This window comes from Triticum dicoccoides, chromosome 4B (assembly GCF_002162155.2).
Source record: "Triticum dicoccoides isolate Atlit2015 ecotype Zavitan chromosome 4B, WEW_v2.0, whole genome shotgun sequence".
Lineage (NCBI taxonomy): Eukaryota > Viridiplantae > Streptophyta > Magnoliopsida > Poales > Poaceae > Triticum > Triticum dicoccoides.
Genome location: NC_041387.1, coordinates 604,706,336 through 604,728,511, shown reverse-complemented (window position 1 = coordinate 604,728,511; position 22,176 = coordinate 604,706,336). Strand labels below are relative to the sequence as shown.

At 49.9% G+C, this 22,176-nt stretch overlaps 1 protein-coding gene across 1 annotated transcript; it reads right to left on the bottom strand.

The window, feature by feature from the left end:
• Positions 1-5,964: 5,964 nt before the first annotated feature.
• Positions 5,965-7,942, bottom strand: LOC119291717 (homeobox-leucine zipper protein HOX13-like). Its single transcript, XM_037570523.1, has 3 exons — positions 7,621-7,942; positions 6,829-7,226; positions 5,965-6,732 (listed from the first exon to the last, which is right to left on the bottom strand). Exons 1-3 carry the CDS (start codon positions 7,670-7,672, stop codon positions 6,232-6,234), a joined length of 951 nt encoding a protein of 316 aa, XP_037426420.1. The 5' UTR covers positions 7,673-7,942; the 3' UTR covers positions 5,965-6,231.
• Positions 7,943-22,176: the final 14,234 nt, after the last annotated feature.

The following is a 22,176-nucleotide window of genomic DNA, read 5'->3' as shown; positions in this document are numbered from 1 at the left end:
CTGGAATGTCCGGGTCTCTTTGTCATATCAACAGGCCGGCTTCACAGTCAACTTTGCTGACGGTGGTTCCTCGCAGAAAAATGTTGAGAATAATAACCCATCTCAGGTTGAGCCAGCTCCTAGTGCTTCTTTTTGATGAAAAAATGTTGGGAAACAAAAACCCGTTTGATGTTAACCGGCTCCCAGTGCTTCGTTTTGGTAAAAGTTTTGGGAATAAAAAGCCGTATGATGTTGAGCCGACTTCTGGGACTTCTATGAAATAGCTTGGAGGAGGTAAACTTTGTGAGCCTCCTTTAAAAATATGTGACCCGGTTTGCTCAAAACTGAGTGCTTGAAAGTGTTACTTCTTTATGTACACATTACCTGTGGCCCCCAAACTCCGAGTTTATCACTTCATAATGACTTGATGCTTTGCATAGGGAAATATCTTAACTGTGTAGCCCCCCAAGTGCCAGGCGTGGGACTTATCAATTTTCGTTATGAAGCGGCAAATAGTGTAGCCCCCAAGCGTCGGGTTGACTTGCCTGCAGCGACCCGGGGTTCGTAAGATGCAGTTTATAAACATGCAGCTCCTAGCTTGATAGACTTATTGAAAAATACTTCAACATCACCATCAATGTAGATGTGATACTTGGATAAATGGAAAACCCGTTTTTTAAAATGAAACCAGCTTCTGCAAAATATAATAACATATGTCTTTATAATATGTTTGCAGAAAAAATGAAGCTGATTATAATAAAACAAATAACTGGTTGTAACAAACCAAACAATACTCAGTACGTTAAATCATAAACCAAGTTAATATAGAAATAATAAATAGAAGCCGACTTTCGAGACTCGACACTTGAAATATAAATGCCGGCTTTCGAGGCTCGGCGCTCGAAATATAAAGTTCAGCTTTCAAGGCTCGACGCTTGAAATATAAATGCCGGTTTTCGAGGCTCGACACGTGAAATATAAAGGCCGGCTTTCGAGGCTCGATACTTTGCAATAAGCTTCATGTGGAAACCTTGTAGCTTTTGCGGTCTATCATCGCTATCTGAAAGTTGGCTCTCACATGACATAAACCGGTGTTTTAACTTTGATAAGTTCAGGGTCAACAAAGTCCATAATAGACGTAACTATTATTGACTTATCAAACGTACAGCCGGGTCACCTTGTTTGTGTGAAGTATCAAGCTGACAGATAGGTATAACCAAGAATTATGATGGCATATGCAGGGTTAAATAAATGTTATAACTGAACTTGATGAGTTGGAAGCCCCCAAATAACCAATGATTAAAGAATAAAGACTCAAGACACAGCTTTTGAGGTGAAACGACAAACTCCACGGTCCAGAGATGCCGACTTTGTTTCGTCAGGACGTCTCACGTGGTTGGAGGGCATGTGGAGGAGTGTTTCTGGCGAATCTCGCGGGATTCGCTCGGTGGTTGTCTTTGAAGGATCCATATGGATCGGGTGGTTGTCTTTGAATAGTAACCCATCTCAGTCGTTATATCATAGTTACCGATGTCTTGTACTCTAGTTGTTCACGATTTTGGCCTCGTTGTTTTACCTCAATTTTAATTAAAAATGGGTTGTATTCATCGCAACAATGTAGAGGCCATGTGTTTCAACCTCCTTAAAAAATGGTAGTCTACGACCAGGGCTGTATAACTTCTGATGTTCTTTGTACTTTCATGGTGTTTGATGAATTGATCGAAAAAAATTCCCGCAAAAAATAGGCACTATTCACAGCTTGATTTGTCCTTTTTGTTCATCAAGCTGAGATTAATGTTTGGAATTGGAATTAGGTCGCATCGTGTATAACGCCTATGTCATAAATTGTTTTCAGAACACCCGCAAAAATAATTTGTTTTCAGAAATGTTGTCAATGTTTTTCATAAACACGGTACAAACGCACATGCCGCTATATACTAACATGCGTCAAGAGTATAGTGTGTATTCATAGAACGATCGCACGTTTAAGAGGCAAGTAGTCCGCGTGAGGTTTGGCTTGTGGTTTCACCAAAAAATCAAGCGGCGTGTAATGAATATAAGTAGCGCATCTGCCGGATCTTTCCAAGAACAAAATTTCGCCACAGTGGATCTGCGATGCAGTCCGTCCCTTTCGTCTTTATTTCGTGACGTCTCAGCGTATGATAGTATCAGCACTGGTGTGTAGTAATATGATTATTTTATATATATATTTCCGATGCTTGTGCCCTACAATCGAAAAGGACGCGTACCAAACATTGGCATCATCATCAGTTGCAGGTCACCTTGGATGGAGATGACTTGACACGATTGAAAACCACTCAAATAATTTTTAAACTGAAACCGTGATTTTCTTTCATTTCTGGTAGATGACACCTGCAAGGTTGATTTTTCTCGTCATTTCCATAAATGGAAACGAAGCATCTCTCGTGTTTCTTCCCGGTTCGGCAGCTACCTCAGCTTTTCTGTCCGGACGAGACTTGCCTGCTCCCCACATGTGTGTCCATCCGTGCTCCCGCATACGTGACTTGATTTGATTGGAACAGAATAAGGCCCGGCCCCATCCCCTAAAATCAGGGGGGAGATGATTAGATTAGAAAGGAAAAAGGGAAAAGAACAGCCGTAGGATGAAGTGGGAGTACGGATGGGAGCATGGGGAGGAAGCAGGCAAGGCGAATCCTTTCTGTCCCTGCTATTTGTTTACCGGGCTGTAAAACATCCCTAAAAAAGGGGCTGTAAGAGCATCTTCAGCCACATGGGCGGCAGCTGCAGCTCCGCCTCCTCCGACTGCTCCGCTCCGCCTCCTCCCGTCCTCCTCCGACTGCTCCGCTCCGCCTCCTCCTGTCCTCCGCCTCTATCTCCGCGTCGAGTTCGGTGAAGAGCGCGTCGGACTCTGCCTGCTCCCGCCGGAGGAACGCCCGGTTGGTCTTCAGATAGGCCTCGTCCTGGATGGACTACAAGATGGCCTGCTGCTCCGCCATCTCGTCGGACTGGGCGACGTCGAACTCCGTCTCCGCATGCTCCATCTTGAAGGCCGACACCTGCTGGTCTGACTCATTCACCTCCATCGGCGCCAGTTGCTCCTCCCCCCCCCCTCCTCCTCTTCCCCCGGCTGCTCATCCTCCTCCTCCAGCTTCCGGAGGCAGGCTAGCAGCGATGCGGGCTGCGCGCGCGGCTTGTCTCGCCCGATTCTGCTTTTGGATCTCGACGCGGCGCTCTGGCGTGAGCATTTCGTAGTACGTGATCTTAGTCCGGACTGTGGCGGAGCGCCAGAGCGTGGGCAGAGCGCCGGAGCGGGAGAGGAAGGTGGTGGATGGGCTTGGACTGGCGGCATGGAGAGGGGGAGGTGGATGGACTAGGGTTGTGGGACTCTGGCTGGTTTAAATAGGCCGATTTGCTCACGGGCGACGAGCCGAAGCGGCGCCACGCGGTGTCCACACCGCGGCGACGGAAGACACGTCCGTCGGACCGCCGGGTTTCCGGGCGAGTCCGTGTGGGACCCCCTCGTCAGTCCTGCATGGCGGGCGTGTCCGGGCGCGCCCGGTCGTCTCCATATTCGTCTCATATTTGGGCTGGATATGAGAGGTGTCGGCCAGCCAGGCATTTGAGCCAGTTTAAGAAGCCCGTGTGAATAAAGAAACGTGACCGGACAGTGACCGGGCGGTCCACCGGACGTATGAGGCGGGTTTGAGGCGCCCGATGCAGATGCTTAAGAGTCTTTGGCAGCGTCGGACAACAGAGTGGAGAAAAACGAGGCTGATACGAAAAGACAGTGCACATCAGTTTAAACCTGCCACTTGTAGTAAAAAGAACGTCTCCTGATGTTTTTTTTACTTTCTGTTTCATAGTTCCGTACATAGAGATGGCCTGTGTACATTATATTTCAAACATGTAGTAGTAAAAAAATGACTCCTGAAAACGAGGTTGATATTCACACTATTACATTCCCGTGTAACTATTCTGTGAAGTATAATTTGGCTGATTTTGCTTGCCTTTGGTTAACTCCGCGTTTGGTAGTTGTTGCTCCTACCTCACTTCTTCATGTTCTTCTTGTATATTTTATAAGAGGATACGTTACATCGCTGAGCTGTTTGGTGGAGAGGGAACATGCTAGCCAGCCCGTAGTCTTGGGCGCTTAGCTGCCTCACATGCCATGAATCTTGAACAACTTTGCCATCATTAGATTAACAAATGTAGACATATTTCTTATGGCACATATTGATATTTTGGAAGCAAAGTTGTTGATCCCTACCATAAACAACGGGGAATATGAACATCGTCGTGTCTCGGAATCTTTGTTGTTTAATGAAGAGCTCTAAAGGAGATGAAATGTACCTTGCAGAAGGAATGAAATGAGTTGAGTTGTCTCATCAGTTTCAAATTGTTCTTCTTTGCAATGCTTACTTACCACCTCACTGTCGTCCGGCTGGCTGAATTGACAAAAGAAAAATAAAAAAAAAGATGTACGTGAGTAGAGCTTAAATTTGTGAAGACATAAATATTTTGGTGCCCACCGAAATGAACAAATACTAAAAAATAAAGTTGAACAGTGTAGACACATTTCACCAAATTTTGATAAGCTGCCACAAAATATTTGAATCTTGAAATTCTCCCTGAAATTTTGACATACTAATATTTTGATGCTCACTAAAAGCGCATAATTTTGGGAATTTGACGAATGTTAAACCTCAAACAAAATTCAGTGATTAAGTCTATTTCTCATTTTTACGGTGATTGGCATGTCTTGGCGATGAAAACGGCGATGGTGGTGTTAACTTTATTTTTGGTTGGTGGCTCTCCAACTTCAGTTTTTTTGTGCTCACGCGATCTTATTTTGTAACGATACAAAACCTAAACATCAATACAACTGTCTGGCTGGCAAGGTGTGTGTTCTTTGATTTGCAGAAACAAAAAGGTGTGTGTTCTTTGCCACAACGCCTTCAGAGTAACCCTAGCGCGAGAGGAGAGGTATAGTTGTCATACCATGCTGACGTCCTTTTTAGATGCATTCTTAATTCTACAAATCCGGAGAGTAAAATCTGCTCCGATGTTCCTAATGGTTGTGGTGGCAGTATGGATCTCTTGCGGAAGACAAAGAAGTTTCATGATTCCCAAATTGTTCACAAGATGGAAGCAACAAGCAAGTTCCAAAGGTTGTTGTCGAGGTTGTCTCGAGAGCGAACATCTCAAATGAGGTCCATGGAGTAGGGTGTGGGAAGACTGAGGGCCATCCAAACCTGAACCGCCTAAAGATATGCACGGCATCTTCAAATGGAGCATGACAACGAGGGCAAGCGGTGTCATCACCGATGTTCTTGTGGAAGAGGTTGCTTTTGGAATTAAGGCTGCCCTTGAAGAGTAGCCATCCTTGGGGATCTTTCATTCCCATCATGCGGCCTTTTCAAAACCATTGATGCAACTTTCAGTTTTACCAAATGTATGCGGCCTTTTCAAAACCATTGATGCAACTTTCGGTTTTACCAAATGTATGCGGCCTTTTCAAAACCATTGATGCAACTTTCAGTTTTACCAAATGTATGCGGCCTTTTCAAAACCATTGACGCAACTTTCAGTTTTACCAAATGTATGCGGCCTTTTCAAAACCATTGATGCAACTTTCAGTTTTACCAAATGTGTTTACTGTTGGTGTTTGTATAAGTTTTTTCAGTCTAGTACTATACTTCATTTAATCAATCAATCGATGAATTCAGATGGCGTTGTTAAAAGACGCTTGTGAAGAAGAAAATTCTACCGCAGACGGCAATTGTACTACGAACGGGGCGACGGATCACCAATGCGATGTCTGAAGCAAGTTAGAAAAAATTTGTAGAAGTGTGTTTCATTGGTACAATGAATCCCTATCCCTGAGCAGTGTGCTTCAGTCTGAAACCTGTACGTCCCTCCATTGGCGTGTACTCTGACCATTTTGTCGCAACGAAGTGATACACGCCAAAATGTTACGATCAGCTAGCAGTAGCAGGACTCAGGTACCAGGAGAATGTAGGGACGGCTGCTTGGATTGCAACTTTTTACACCATCGATTAAACCTAGACTAGAGACCGTTATTTTTGTACTGTACTACGAGTAGTACTAACATTTACTTCCTCCCTCCATGGCGGGAGGTCCATTCATCAGGCAATTCACCCTTCTCATCAAATTCCACCATTGCTGCCCCTCTTGTCCGCTAGCTAGGCTAAGGTAGCTAGCCAGTAGAAAGTAAGTACGCGCTGTCGCTGCATGGACAGTGACACCTTCTTACTTTTTACAGTAACTCTGGAGATCAAAACCCTCGGCGCCACTGCTGCACCAGCCGAAGTTGAGGTTGGAGACGTGCTCCTCGGAGAAGAAGGCTGAGCTGCCGTCGTTGACGATCGCGTCCGAGCCGGCCAGCCATTCCTCCGTGAAGCCGTAGCCGCCGGACCTGTTCGCGTCGTACGGGTACGCGCCGGGCCATTTGGGCTCCAGCATGGGGAGGGACGAGCAGCCCGTGGTGGCCGCGGCCGCCGACGCCGAGTCCAGGAACGACGCGCCGAACCCCATGAATCCCTGCTGCTCGAAGACCGCGCTGGAGTACGGCGACGCCTCGTCGTTGAACACCGCGCTCGAGTCGCTGTCCGAGGACCCGTCCTTGCAGACCGTCGCGCCTACCATCGTCGCCTGCTGCAGGCGCTCCTCCGCGGCGTCGACATTGCCGGTGGCCTCAGCCTTCACCGCCGTCTCCGGCTTGATGGACAGCTTTTCCCTCAGCTCATGTATCTGAACGCGGGACACAGAGCACAGATAAGTAACCATCAAGCGACGTGGCCACGCGTGTCAAACAGCTAACACCAGCGGCAGCAATGGAGCAAGTACCTCGGCGGCGAGGGCGTCCTTGTCGCGGCGGAGCGCGTCGCAGTCGGCGCGGAGCGCGTCGTGGCGGGCGCGGAGGGCGTTGAAGTCGCGCTCGAGCTGCTTTGTCTTCCACCGGGCGCGGCGGTTCTGGAACCAGACGGCGACCTGGCGCGGGTGCAGGCCGAGGTCGCGGGCGATGCGGGCCTTGCGCTCCGGGTCCAGCTTGTTGTCCGTCTCGAAGCTGCGCTCCAGCGCGCGCACCTGCTCCAAAGCCAGCCGCCGCTTCTTGCCGCCCAGCCCGCACGACATGGCGCGCTCCTCCTCCTCCTCCTCCTCGTCGGCCTCCTCCAGCTCGGGCTCGTCGTGCTCCATGTAAGCCGCGAGCAGGTGCTCCTTCTCAGCGAACGCCAGCTTCTCCCCTGCAACATGCCAACATGGTTAGCTTCGTGTCCGTCTCTCCCTAGTTCCCACACCTGATCCTCAAAGAACCACTTGTGTTCCATAATTGCCTAGATCACAAAATGCTTCCAAATGCAAGGTGACTGCATACATACATACTGTCGGACAGTCGGAGCATAGAGTGAGCAGGAATGCTCATGCCAATTTCGATCGCTCGACGCAAATGGAATATGTCATAGATCCAAGTAAGCTCCATATATGTCAAAAGGGCACATACTTTGCGCTACCAAAATTTAAGCTCAAAAGCGATGATGGTACTGCTATGTAGGAGTAGGAGTACATACCAACATCAAGCAAGCAACAAGTACACCAAAAACAGAGGGAGATCTCTTCCGCGGCAGCTATAAACAATACCTGGCTCTGGCGATTCTTGGCTGCGGGTCGGCCTCTTGATCTGCCGCTTCATCCGCGAGCAACCCCGCAGCTCGAGGAGGAAAGAGGCGGTTCGAAACTGGAAATGGGGACTGTTCTAGTTATGATCGATGTGGGGGATAGAGGAGCTGCAAAGCGCACTGCTTCTGTTTCGCGGCGGCCAATGGCCTCTGCCCTGCTCCGGGTGTCGTGATCGCAGAGACGATCTGGATGGGAGCGAGGACGGACGGGGGAGAGCCAGAGAGGGGAGGGGAGGTGAGGCCACTCGCTGCAGCAGCAATCAACTGATGCAAGAGCCCATGGGATGGCGTATAAATAAAAGCAGGGAGCTAGCCTGGCCGGGCGCTCCGGTTGGACAGCGCCGAGATATCATGTGGCAGAGGTTTTTGTATCATTCATGTGTTGGCACTTGGTGTCGACAGCTTGGCCCGGTTATTCGTGCGTCGGGATCAGTTCATCCCCTTGCAGCATTTACATTTACCGCACACATTGTCCATGACAATTGTCAAATAAGTCTTTCATACGTGGAATTCCTGAGGCTACTCATAGTGAAGCAGTATCATGTGATACTAGTGTATGATACTATCTTCATAATGCAAAGTATCATAGAGTAGTATCATAGATAATCTTATTTATGGTCATGCATGACACAAAATAGTATAACATTTATTATGTTACGGTATCTACCTATGTTACTCTAACCCTTTCTCTTTTCTTCAATTCTTTGTTACATCAGCACGTTTGCTATTCCCGAGTGCATGATACCAGCTGAGATACCCCCACTATGGCCAACCTAAAGGACAACGAAATAAAACCGCAGCAATCCTCTACATGCCTCTTTGATTCAAAGGATTTTTTTTTCCTATGTTGATGGCTTGATTCGTATTGAATCCTATAAGATTTTTTTTTCTAAGAAATAGTTTGTGTTACACTTGATAATTGACTCCAACATCTTGGAAAAAGATTCTTTGTTTTCCTACGATGCAATCAAACAAACTCAAATTCAGTCATACATTTTACTTATTCCGGTGTTTTTACAATGCCGAAGAGAAATCCTAGCGATCCGTCTCAAGCAAGTTAAACAACTTCCACGGTGACAATCCCTAACGATTCAAACCTCCAAAAAAAAGTAATCACATGTAATTTTCTTGAATGAAATAAGTACTAAAAGCTCGAGGAATAAAGGTATTTTGCTCACAATAATTACTGCAACTTACAACGAAGTTTATCTCCATGACAAGTTTGACATCTCTCTCAATTTGTGTCATGGATTATACAAATTAGGAGCTATAATTTCCCACCTTACTAGGTTAAACGATTGTATGAGAGGGAGGCAAGAGAAGGTTTGTGTTCCTGGCAAATAAAGTCCGCTCGTCGAGACGACGTGAGTGCGTGACAAATGATGGACTTTGCCGCAAGTCATGGACTACTAGCACCACTTGCATGAATTGGCTTCCAATAGAGAGTGTTCGTGTGTTGCTGACGATGTGATGCTATTCATCAAGCCGAGGGAGCTTGATCTCCAAGTCTCTGCTACAATCCTCCAACTATACGGCGATGTCTCGGGCCTTCGTATCAACCTGATGAAGAGTGCCGCCCTTCCAACAGATGCAGTGAGGCGACGACTGACAGGGCCAGCCAGGTTCTTGGGTGTCTGACGGGTATGTTCCCATGCAAGTACCTCGGCCTCCCACTAACCATCAGAAAGCAAAGCACGGGTCAGCTCAAGGGGCTCGTAGACCAACTTGCCAGCTGCTTGCCAAAGTGGAAAGCATCATCTATGCCCAAGAGTGGACGAATGATCCTCGTGCAGTCTGTGTTATGTGCGATTCCAATCTATGCAATGCTTGCTTTAGACATTCCTCAGAAGATCATCAAGGCAATTGAAAAGATAGGTTTCCTTTGGTGTGCAAAAGATCATGCCAACGGTGGGCAGTGCATGGTAGCGTGGGAGAAAGTCTGCTCTCCAAAATGGGCGGATGACCTAGGCATTCCCAATCTGAGGTGGAGGAACATCGACGTGCAAGGAAGGTGGCCATGGCTCCAACGAACCTATAAACAATGATCATGGGCAGATTTCGAGATCCCGGTGCCACAAAGAGGCGTCACAACTTTCCTGGGCGGCCATGAGGGCGACCATGGGTGATGGCATGTCAACCCTATTCTGGGAGGATAGATGGTTGAATGGAGTACGAATTCAGGAAGTTGCACCGAGCCTATATGACAGAGTCGGCTTTGGTGTCAGGAGATCGCGCACGGTCTATCAGGCGGTCGTTGACGGCGCATGGGCCACGGACATTGGGCCGGAGATGTCGGCCCTATTAATTCAGGAGTACCTTAACCTTTGGACTACAGTGGAGCAAGTAGAGCTCAACCATGTTGTCCTGGATTCCATAGTTTGGGCTTGGGAAAAGAACGGTGTTTTCTCTGCTCGATCAACATATGCAGCAAAGTTCTGGGGAAGGAAGGCGGAAGCTGGAAGGAGGCTGGTATCTTCAAGGGAGACGTAGAGCCGATGTTGCATGCATTGGTTATGTGGGCAAACGCGAGAAGTTAGCTATGCAATAGGTGGACCTAGAGTGGAGTTTGGGTGCGTGTAATTTGTAACATCCAACATGGAGGGGTTTCTTCTCCCCATCCTCTCTTTAATATATAGTATGTACACTCGTATGTATTCAAGAAAAAAAAGGGGTGCACATTTGTTGTAGATGGTTCCACTATCTACTTCACACCTACATGTAAATCCCCATCCCCTCGCTGTCAAATTCTCACAATCTCACACCCATCAACCTTTTTCTTAGTCATGTTAATGTGTGAAAATATGCAAAGGCCAGATATTTGCTCGACTATGTTGGATCAGCTTGATGTAATGAGAAAACACACTTTGTTAGGGATTTTTTTTTCATGTGCAACCTAACTCAGCACTCCCATATTCACCCTTGGCCAACACACTTTCAAATCCAAAAAGATCCAAGGTAAACAAAATTAAGGCACTTCCATTAGAACGGATTGCTAGAGCAAGTTGTTCGAATCTCCCATGATTGGCCCCACCAACCGCCAACACTCTCTTCCCTCCGAGCCGCTGCCAGAGGTAACCTTCGGCAAGCCGTGCAACACAGATGAAGGTGGCCGCAAGGCAGCCGTGCAACACAGATGAAGGTGGCCGCAAGGCCCTCGTTGCTCCCTCACGGGGAGGACGCCGGAAATAGGGAAGCTGCCTTAGGTGGAGATGGTGGCACTAACTGTCATATGCTCGCAGTGGCGACGAGTAGTATGGTTGCGACGATAGTAGGCTGCACAGTGTAGCCTGGGGCGCAATGGTGCCAGAAGTGATCGGAAGTGTGATGATTTTACAACAAGAGTGTCCCCTGAATCGCGCGCGCGCGCACGCGTGTGTGTGTGTGTGTGTGTCGGCACCAAAGGGGATGTGGCCCTATGTGCGGTTTCCTCCTCCGTCCTCCCTCATGATCATCCCCTTCCTAGAGTCCTAACCCCGCTGATTGGGGTTGTTCTAATGCATGCCTGGGTGGCAGTCCCATGGATGTGGTCACCAAATCTACAAGCTGGCCACATCCATGGTTGGACCTCATCGTGAATGGGTTCCAGCCTTCGGTTCCAGCCTTCCATCTGACGAGTCATCGTCAGCAAGTAGAATGGTTGTTGACAATCATGGCTTCAGTGACAAGTATGTGCATACTATGGGTGAATTAAAGCCGGTGGTCTTGCCTCTCGGGCTTGATCATGCAATGTCGACGTGCATATGCCGTCCCTTGTTGAGGATGTAAGCTCAAAGATAGCCTTCGGGAATGAAAATCCCAAGGTTGGACCTATGAACATTGACGCATGTAAAGTGATCACTCCCCAAAGGCTTTGTCGAATAGTGATGTTTTTGCTCGTTTTCCAGTCACATATCATAGGGTTGTAGTGGGTTTGTGGAGATCCTTCGCGAGGCACATCCTTTTATTCATGACTTTAGATTTTTTTTCTAAGCCTATTCGTTTGGCTTCAATGCCGAGATTTTCTTGGCATTGTTGATTAATCAATCATATATGGGATTGTGTGCATCAAACGATGCGAAGAAATCTTGGCATTGTTGATTAATCAATCATATATGGGATGGTGTGCGTCAACCGATGCGAAGGCAATGGGTTGATCCTCGTTTGTAAATACGAAAGATGTTTGCCGAAATCCCTCTCATATCTTGAATCTAGCAAAGGCAGATAAATGTAGCTCTCTATCTAGTAAACTGTGACTTATAATTGTGTAAAACTTACTAGAAGGTATTAATTCTAGTAGGAAAATAAATTTACTCTAACTTCTCCTTAGAAAATTATAATAATGTTGTTATCAATGAATCTAGACAACAAAGTATTTGTTATTTTTGTGCGACAATCAGCCGGATCTATTTTTAAGGAAAAACACCCAAACATAACTAAATCACATCGAGGTCTCTGGACCATCGAATGACCACTACAGCCGCCAATACTAGGTGATCATAAGCCGATGTCACTCCTTCTCTATCTGAGTCGGCATGATCTCGTCAGCGATAGTCAAAAGTTTGTGGGCACTTGCCCCTGAATATTAACGCCCTAGAGCGTAGTCGCCATCGTGAACCAACGAATCGATATGAAGCATGTGACACATGAACTCGACGACGCTCATGCACAACGATAAACCCTAACCGTGTCACCCCGACAAGAAGGCATGAATCTAATCCTAAGGTATGCTAATTTCGTTCTGCTGGATGGATTCGAGGTGGATCAGCCCAGAACACTATCTCGACGACAAAGTGTCACCATTCGTCGAGCAGCGCCTCCACAAGGACTGCACTAGTCTCCTCACGCCCCCGATGGTATGAAGCACCACTCGAACGAGTGCGTGGCAAGGATACTTTACTCCACAGCGACGACACCACCATCATGTTGTTGACACCATTCAAAGACAAATTCTAAACTATACCTACCCATATAACTACCGGACTGAAGTAAAGTATATAAGCGAAACCAAAATAAGAAGAACTATTGAAGAACTATTGAAACCAAAATATATAAGCGAGAGCAGGGAAGAAAAAAAAAACAATAACATGTCAGTAACATACTTGTTCGGCCCCACAATGACATGCATGTGGCATGTGACCACAAAGTATCCAGAAGAGGAATTAGTCTAACCATGGTTAAGCCGGATATAGTGTTTTACATACGATGCATGCGACATGTAACAGAAAGTATCAATTAAGCAGAAATGCAGAATGGGTCCAACCATGGTTAAGATGGTCGCAGTTTATTTTTGAGAATCCGGAGTTGTGTGAAGGAGACTTTTTTACACCCCATGTAAACTACAATAATACTTTCAAATCAATCGTTGTTGCCCTTTCAAGCAAGCAAGTAATGTCGCACGAAAGCCTGTCAACCATACCAACTGGCACGTCTGCATGATACCGCAAGAAACCGTAGACTTGGGCAGCATGTGAACCCAAGATATGTACGATCGCCGACATGAGGTTTGTTATGCAGATATACACAAGATTTTAATCAATCAGACGTCTCCTTCCTACGTACTACTACGCGGACAGCTTGAAGATACCACGAAATGAGCAGCCAAATTGGGCGATGCATGCATGGTACTAGTATATATCCTACCTAAAGCTCCAGCTAATCCGTAGTCGAGTTAATCACAACTGTGCCATGTTCTGTAGACATGATTGATTCTTATCAGCATTTGTTTGGTAAAGTAGTAGTAGTAGTAGTAGTAGAGGAGAAGGGGAGCAAGAAGAAGCCGGAGGGGGGAGGTTGGCTGCGGCGGCGTGCGTTGTTTACCATTTGCTGTGGTGTCGAAACGTGGCAAGCACTGTGGCGGCGAAAACAGCAGGCCACTACGCCGGCACTCCCCAGCGCACAAGTCACGACTGTGCTTTAGGAACCTCCGCGGGCCCCGCAGACAAATTTAAAGGGACGGGGAACTGATCGCCCCTAAAGCGTTGGCAGCGACGTCTCAGCTCCACCACACACACACACACACACACACACACACACACACAAGAGCTGGCTCGCTAGGTTTGGTAGCTGTGTTATTTCCTTGCTGCATCTCCCAACCCGCACAGCTTCTAGATCTTCGTTGGCGCGCCCGAAAATATCATCTTCCTCGTGTTGGGTTGATGCTTTTGTTGGCGACGGCCGGCGAGTGCCGTCGCTGTAGCTCAAAGGGACGCGACGATCACCACGACTGGACGGTGCGCCCCCGGCCCCCGGTTTACACGACACGACCAGATCAGACCTGCCTGCGCCCGTGAACAACGTGGTTGGTTGTATACTACTCTGGCGGGCGAATGGGAGAGACCGGGCGAACATGGGCGCCGAGGCCGGTAGCCGCGCCGGCGCATAAACAATGGACCGAACCATGCGCCGGCGCGGCGCAAGCAACTGCGCGACGGAAGCAAGGCGTACCTACCGATCGATGGATGGACCTTTTCCGTTCTATCCACCCATCCAGCCCCTCGAAACGGGGCTCCCTCCAGGGAATCTATTCTTCTAGTCTGGAGAGAGAGGGCCTTGAAAGGCAGGGCCGGGAAGCAACCCCCTTTTGGCCCCAAAAGTCGCAGGCACAGGCACTTGATTGATGGACGCATCAAACAACTAAAGCGCCCACTACTAGCCTAGCCGTAGCCCCAGGACCATACGTGCCGCGCTAGGACAGCGACGCCATGCATATATGCTCCTTGGCCTTGGCGTGTGTTTCTCCTGCACCATTGGCCGCGACGGAACGGGTCGGGATCGCCGCTCCGCCGTGTCTGTCTCTCTCCTTCGCCTTCACTCCCACCCCGGGCGGACGGACGGACCCGGCGTCGGATCCTATCCGAGGCGATGCCCCGGCGCAGCGTGTCCACCACCCGGAGTGGAAAGCGAGGCGGGCGTGCATGGCGGCAGGAAAAGCTGAGGCGAGAGGCGACGGGTGGCGGAGTGAGTGACAGAAAGTGATGCGCCCGCTTGCCCGCCCCCGCAAGGAGAAGGACCCTCCCCTTTTCCCTCGTCTCGCCAAAAGGGATCGTCCAGCGACGCCGCGGCCTCTGTTCCCACAAAGAAAACAGGATGATACCACTACTCGTCAATCGAAACTACAAAAGGCAGAGCGAGGTCGAGATCGCCGTCTTCGGCTGGGCAACATATGTGGGTTGCCGTGGCGTGCAGAGGCAGAGCAAAATACCTACCAACAAGGTCACTTTTGTTGAACCGATCACTAGACAATGTGATGGGTTCTACTAGTACTAGTAGTGCTACTCCGTTGGATGGACTCGCATGACTGTGCCGGGCAGTTCTGCTCAGTTAGCTGACTGAAGTGAGGTAGCCAAGCAGCAGTACGTGCACAACTTCCCCGTGGTACTAGCAACTACAGTGGTAAGCGTCATCAACTTGTAACTAGGCGTGGGGGGTGGAGATAGGGTACGTGCATGAATATGTGTCGTCGTCTCGCAAGTTCTCTGCACCTCCTCTTGTGTCCGGCAAGGCGATTCAATGCGGGAAGCCGACGGTTCGGGCGATGGGCCGTGTTGAGCACTGCTAGAGTCAAATCTGGTCCTGGCTCCACCATTTGCAAACGATAAGAACGGAAAGAGGACGCGCCACATAGCAACAAAAAAACGGACTGTTGAGCCGACAGGCCACGAGTGGCACTGGGATGATCGGCAACGGCGGGCTGCTTTCACCACGGAGCCTCAAAGCCTTCTTGTTGGGCAGCTCGGCCCATCTTAATGCTCGGGATGAGTAACGGTCACTCCAGCACGTACCAAACGCCGGCTCATGCATTCAATTCTTCTTTCCCGGACCGGCAGACCACACGCGCGTGTGCGTGACACGTCCTTGCCTTGTGTTCTTGTGTACAGTACGTAGGTCGTAGCAGTCGATCAGTGCCATGCGTGAGCATGTGCAGTCGTGCGTGCATATGGGCAAAATCTTGAGATATCGGTCCATCCCGCTCCGTAGCTCGGTGTCCGAGGTAACTGACTCGTGCTTTCGGTGGGTTTATTTATGGCCGCCGGTTGCGTGAGATCACGGCACGAGGCAACAAACCGAAGCTGGAGCGCGCGGCGGGCAGCGGCCGTACGTGCGTGTGTAAATGAAGCCGAAAGCTGCGACCGCTGCGCCGTGCGGCGACGGGGACCGGACGGACGGAGGCGTCAACACTGGCGGCCCGGGGCGACGACACGGTCGTGCGTGCCGCCCCACGCCCACCAACCGATGAGCGAGGCGCCGACCAGGTCGATCGGGCAGAGCGAAGCGGCACGGCACGGCGCGGCGCGCGAGCTCGGCTGCCGGCCGGAGCAGCAGTGCGGGCGCGTCGCATTCGGCGAGAACAAGCTTATGATCCGCACGGCGCGACACATCTCCCGCTGTAGCGTTTGCGGCGGGGCCGCGGAGCCAGCCGAGCCGATGGATCGGCACCGGCTTTGTCGTGGCCCTTCCGAGAAAAGCGACATCCATGGTGCGCGAGAGCAGCCGTTCGACGGAGGCGCGCGCGGTCTGCTGCTGGTGCTGATCTGCGCCTACGCTTCGATGTGTTCGCTCGCCCGTGCGTTTGCGTGTCAGCTCAGGCTCTCGGTGCTCTCAGAGAGCTCGTTGTCCCGGAGCGCCAGAAAGCGAGGCCCACCAGAGCACAGCCCATGTGCCGCCAGCCTATCTATATCATCATAGTGGCGTCTCCCGTCAGGGAGGGCCGTCACACACGATAGGCCGGTTCGTGGTTTCACTTTCTGCCGTGAGCGACGCCACGCTGAAAAAAACTTTCTGCCGTGAGCGACGCCACGCTGTAAAAAAGCCCCACTCCGATGTGATCTCTCCACATGCGCCAACGCAGTCCTCCCTCGTGCCCTCGTCTCTGACCAGATCGGCCGAAACGACGTAACTCACTCTCACTTAATCTGGCCGACCGCGTTTGGTTGTTAGCCTGACACGGCCGCATCTGGCCATTTTCGGTGTGTGTCTCGCTCGAGTGGAGGAGAGAAGGGCCCCTGCCCCGTCCTTGCCGCCGGTAAGCGATAACCACTTCGCTGTTTGCCGCGAGCTTTTCAGCGCAAACAACATTTAGTAGTAGACGAGAGGTCAGGTTCAGTACCACCGTGGCATCACTAGCTCTTTCTCATCGATCCATCCAAGATGCAAGCAGCACTCAGCACTGGTACTTCACTTCTACACCATGCCGTCGTCGTCTACCTACAGTGCTCTCGCCGAAACGTATGCCACGATCGGCTAGGTGTCGGTCACGTAGTGTGACTGAACGAGTAGTCCAAGTTTTCTTCGTACTTCGTACTTCGTGTGTGGTTGCTGTGTGTTCAGATGCGCTGTAACTTTGGGTTAGTGGACCATGGATTTGGCGGCCGTCATCATGAGCTAGAAGGCGTGGTTATCTGCTACTGCTAGGGTCGGCCATAGCTCGCGGCACGACTACTGCACTGGTGTTAATCTTGACGTTGAGTGATCAGGAGAATTGTTTAGAGTTCAATCAACGATGACTCTGGAGCCTAGCGTCGCTTAGAGGCTAGCTAGACAGGTGTTCTGTTCTTCAAACATGGTCCAGAGGATACAGTGCCCCGATAGCGCCTACAATCAATTTGGTATAGTGGTAGTGCCGTCTTATCCATGATGGCAGGTCGAGTCTACACAATCAGTTAATGAGCACCGTGAAATGACGCAGCGCCCATGTTTTTCAGAAGTAAGTACAATTTAATCTTGTGTAAAGTATGTATGTTTTTCCCGATCTTTGTCTTGGCGGGATACTCCCTAGTCCCTACTATCCAGTCATGGGTGCCGCACATATCTCTAGATCGTCAATGTTATTAATGTAATACAAATTATAGTATATATCATAAAAGTTATACGATTAAAAATAGAATTTTATTAATTTGACATAACTTTTGTAATGCATATCTCATGTTATGTTGATCAAATTGTGGATCTAGAGATACACGTGGGCCTTATAAATAGATAAAGAGGTAGCATCACCTATCTTGGTTTAGGGGCCATCACCAAAGTGTTATTCACATCTCTCAAAAAAACGAAAGTGTTATTCACTCTAGTCTGCTGTGCAAAAGCCTTAACTAATTTGAATATAAACCCCTAGACAATTATGACATAAATTCCCAGATAATCAACAAGAGTCTCTTGGTGCCATCAACCACCATCTGCTCTCAGCAATGAGTAATACACAAGGAGAGCATGATTTTCATTCATGTAAAATATAGTTAAGTATGCACAGTTACCAAACACGATTTGAATTTATGCACGTGTAGATGGGATGCTTAGTATTCGCCTGTAAATTTCATGACGAGATGTTTATGTTTCTAGGCTATGGAAAACAAGGTAGTCTTATAAAACACATGTGGAAAAATATTTCCATACATATAGACCCTGTTTGGAACACAGGAATTCAAAACATAGAAAGAGGGAAAAAACGCAAGAATTGAGATGGCGCGTATCCCCAATTCCTACATGAACAAAAACCACAAAAAACTGCAAAAGTATCGTTTAGATTTCACGCAGGTAAAATACAGAAATTGTAAACACAAACATCTGAAACCATGAGGTGGGACCTTATGTTTTGTTTCTTCCAAAATTCCTATGGAATAGCCAATTCCATTGGAATTTCATAGGTAAATCACACATCTAGATGATTAGTATTTCTCAGCCGCCTCTCAGAGGATGTCGACAGCGAATCATCTTCTCCTCTTCACTTTGGTTAGTCTTAAAAGTGAACCGGTGAACATGAACTGAAATGTAGAGAAATTGAATTTAGTAACACTCTTGCTACACTGGATAAAGCAAGGCCAAGGAAGTTTCGCTCGAATTGACCAATAGGTTTCCCGCACACATTCTTCCTGTGACCAAGCACTCCCCACTTCGAACATTTTGGCAAGTTTCTCGCAGCCTTAGGGACGTCACCTCGTGTCGTGGTTCTAAGCCTGACAGTAGAGTGAGGGGTAGGTATGGAGAGGCAAGGTCCTAGCTATGGAGAGGTTGTAAACACAGGGGATGTACGAGTTCAGGCCCTTCTCGGAAGAAGTAATAGCCCTACGTCTCGGAGCCCGGAGGCGGTCGAGTGGATTATGAGTATATGAGTTACAAGGTGCCGAACCCTTCTGCCTGTGGAGGGGGGTGGCTTATATAGAGTGCGCCAGGACCCCAGCCAGCCCACGTAGGAGAGGGTTTAAGGTGAGTTAAGTCTGGGGCGTTACTGGTAACGCTCCACATAAAGTGTCTTTACTATCATAAAGCCTACTTAATTACAGGCCGTTGCAGTGCGGAGTGCCTCTTGACCTCCTGGTGGTCGAGTGAGTCTTCATGGTCGAGTCCTTCAAGTCAGTCGAGTGAGTCCCTCGTTGGTCGACTGGAAGGCGACCTCTTCTAAGGGTGTCCTTGGGTAAGGTACTTAGATCAGGTTCGTGACCCTACCCTAGGTACATGACCCCATCATTAGCCCCCGAATGGATCGAGGCTTCGAGTGAGAAAGAGTTGATGTCGTTTCCGATTAACCTTTGCGCTCTGGTCGTGCATTGTTCTGGACCAAAGAATCTCTTCGTTGATGGTGAGCAACTTGTCTTCAGTCGACTCGATTCATTCTCTTCTTTCGTCGAGTGATATTTCGGGCTTCGACGATTCCCGAGCGACGGATCGCGGGAAACTCCGCGTCTGACAGACTGATCTGCCGTTCGCGGATTCCGCGGGATGCGAAATTTGGGGACGCGCGCGAAGTGGAGCGGGCCGCGGCGTTCGGATGGGACGGGACATAGACGCCTCGATCTCCGCGACGCTTTCTTCGCCACGTATCCCGTCTGCATAACTGCTCCCGGATATGATTAGATCGACCGGGCCCACCTGTCATCCACTCGGAAGGGACCTTATAAATGCGCCCGGCGAGGATTTCTGTGCTGCGCCTCAGCATTCTCCCTCTCTCTCTCTGCTCCCTTCGTCCCCGCCCAGCGCGCTTGCTCTCGCCCCCGCACAACTTCCCTTCGCGCATCTCGCCGGCAACCATGGCCAAGGAGAAGACGGCGGCGCTGGAACGTGCGAAGAAGGCGTCGGCGTCGGAGAAGGCAAAGGGGAGATCCACCAGCCGCGGCGGGTCCTCGTCCAGATCCCGCCTGCCGAAGGGCTGGGTCCAAGGAGACTGGATCCAGTCGACCATCACAGAAAATGACCTCCTCGATATGGCCAACGAGGGCTTGATCCCTCATGGAGCTGCAAGGCTTCCGGGGAAGGAGTGGCAGCCCCAGCCAGAAGAGGGTGAGTGTGTGCTCTTGGCCACCCATGTTGATCGTGGATTTTCCTTGCCGCCGAGTGTTTTCTTTCGTGGCTTCTTGAATTTCTTCGGAGCGCAGCTCCACCACTTTACCCCAAACTCTATTGCCTATCTTGCCGCTTTTGTGTCCATGTGTGAGGGTTTCTTGGGCTGTCGACCGCACTGGGGTTTGTTCAAACATATATTCACGTGTCGCTCTCAGACCGTGAAGAAGGCGAGCCCAGGTGATGAGAGGACCCGAGTCGTCCAAATGTGTGGGGGTCTGGGGATCCAGGTGAGGAATAAGAGCACTTTCCCGCCCATGACCTTTCCCGAGTCCGTCAGAGGCTAGCAGTCGACTTGGTTCTACTGCCAGGTCCAGTCGACGCCAGGGCAGTCGAGTGGACTCCCTCCGTTTACCATGGACCGAGTGAACAAGCCCTCCCCTCTGAAGTTGATTCCGGAGGAGAAAGCTGACGTGAAGATGTTGATGGAGCGCGTGGTGCAGTTGGTTCGGGAGGGAGTGACGGGCATGGATCTCCTGGAGGTATTCCTTAGGCGTCGCATCCAGCCCCTTCAGTTCTGGAGCCACTGCATGTGGTTGTACTGTGGGACTGAAGACGAGACTAGAGTCCATCCAGAAGCAGTCGACGACGTCACTCTGGAAAGATGGATGGTAGCCGTTACCGGAAATAAGGATAACCCACGCGGAGCCAGAAGGATTCCTCCACTCGACCACAACAGCGATCCAGACAAGGTACGCTTGCTCTGCTCTCCATTGTGTCCTTGTCACATTCGTCTCTGTTTACCCTGCCGACTGGTCGATTGATCCTTGTCTTGATATCTTCCAGGCCCTCACCGAGCTGTACTCGATGCCCAATGGGGCACAAGCTCTGACTGAGGAGGGTGAGGCGAGTGGGGGCGAGAGCCAGGAGGAGGAGGAGGAATGGGACTCGGACGTTGCTGAGGATGATGACGACGACGATGATGATGACGGTGATGAAGATGACGCTGAAGACGAGGAGGAAGAGGAGGAGGAGGTCGTACCACCGCGTTCAGAAAGGCGGTCGAAGCTTGTCCACGACCCTTCGACTGAACGTGGCAAGGGGGTTGCGACCGTTGCTCAGTCGACCAAGCGCCCTCGGACCACCTCCCCGGTGCCGACTGAAAAGGCGCCGAAGCAGCCCAGGGCGGCCTCGTCGAAGCCGATCAAGCTCCTGCCGAAGATGAAGGTGTCCATCCCCACCATATCAGGGTAATCGTTCTGCTCAAGTCTTCTTATTTTGTGTGAACTTTGTCTCTGGTCGACGCTGAAGGTAGTCGACTGATCCTTTGGAGTTGCAGTGCTGCTACTTCTGAAACCTCGGCCCGGGCTGATGACCATGAGATGGAGGACGCAGCAACTTCGAAACCAGGTACTGTATTCTTAACGCCGTTCTTAGTCGACTGACTCGCGATCTCTGATCCTGATTCTTCTCCATAGCTCCACCCAATACTGTTATCAATCTCCCTGATGATGATGAGGATGAAGAACCCCTGAAGCGCAGGAGGGGTAGGAAAGCGTCTGCCAGTAAGGTGCCCCAGGATGTGGCGGCGCCTGAGATTCTGACTGCGGAGGAAGAGAACACCACTCGACACACGGTGACCTTCGCAGATCCATTGACGAGTGCTCAGCAGCCCTCCCTCTTCACGACGCACCACGTCCCAGAGGACCAAGCTGGCGCGGCGAAGGAAGCGATACGCCAGGCGGGAATCATGATGGAGCAGCTGAAGACCATCCGGGATGCGAGCCAGGCAGCTTATGACGCCAGCTCTGCCCTCCAAAGCAATGTCCAGGTCAGTCGACCACCGTTTGTTCTGTTGGGTATGCTACCAAAAAATTTTCCTTTCCGGAATTTATAGTAGTCACCCAGTGGGTGTGTCGATTAAACTCCGTGTTAGCGGGGGCACGTTGAGTGCACCCGCTGGGTGTAGTCCCCAAGGCTAAGGTCGACTGCTGGCAGTCGGCCTTAGGCTTTATGATGTCGATCTTTCTGTCAGTCGACTATGTCGACTGGATTGCTAAGGTCGACTGCTGGCAGTCGGCCTTAGGCTTTATGATGTCAATCTTTCTGTCAGTCGACTATGTCGACTGGATTTCACAAACCGGTGGGGGCACGCTGAGTGCACCCACTGGGTGTAGTCCCCGAGACTGTGGTCGACTGCTTGCAGTTGATCACAGTCTTAGAGAATGCATCTCGCTCTTTTTTTTTTGAGGTCGACTGGTCGACTTTG

Bases quoted from the DNA above. Each gene is read 5' to 3' on its own strand.
- LOC119291717 (XM_037570523.1), bottom strand. From the start codon at position 7,672: ATGAAGCGGCAGATCAAGAGGCCGACCCGCAGCCAAGAATCGCCAGAG. The intron at 7,227-7,620 runs GTATTGTTTATA...GGCATGTTGCAG, and splicing joins CCAAGAATCGCCAGAGCCAG to GGGAGAAGCTGGCGTTCGCT. The intron at 6,733-6,828 runs GTACTTGCTCCA...TCCCGCGTTCAG, and splicing joins AGGACGCCCTCGCCGCCGAG to ATACATGAGCTGAGGGAAAA.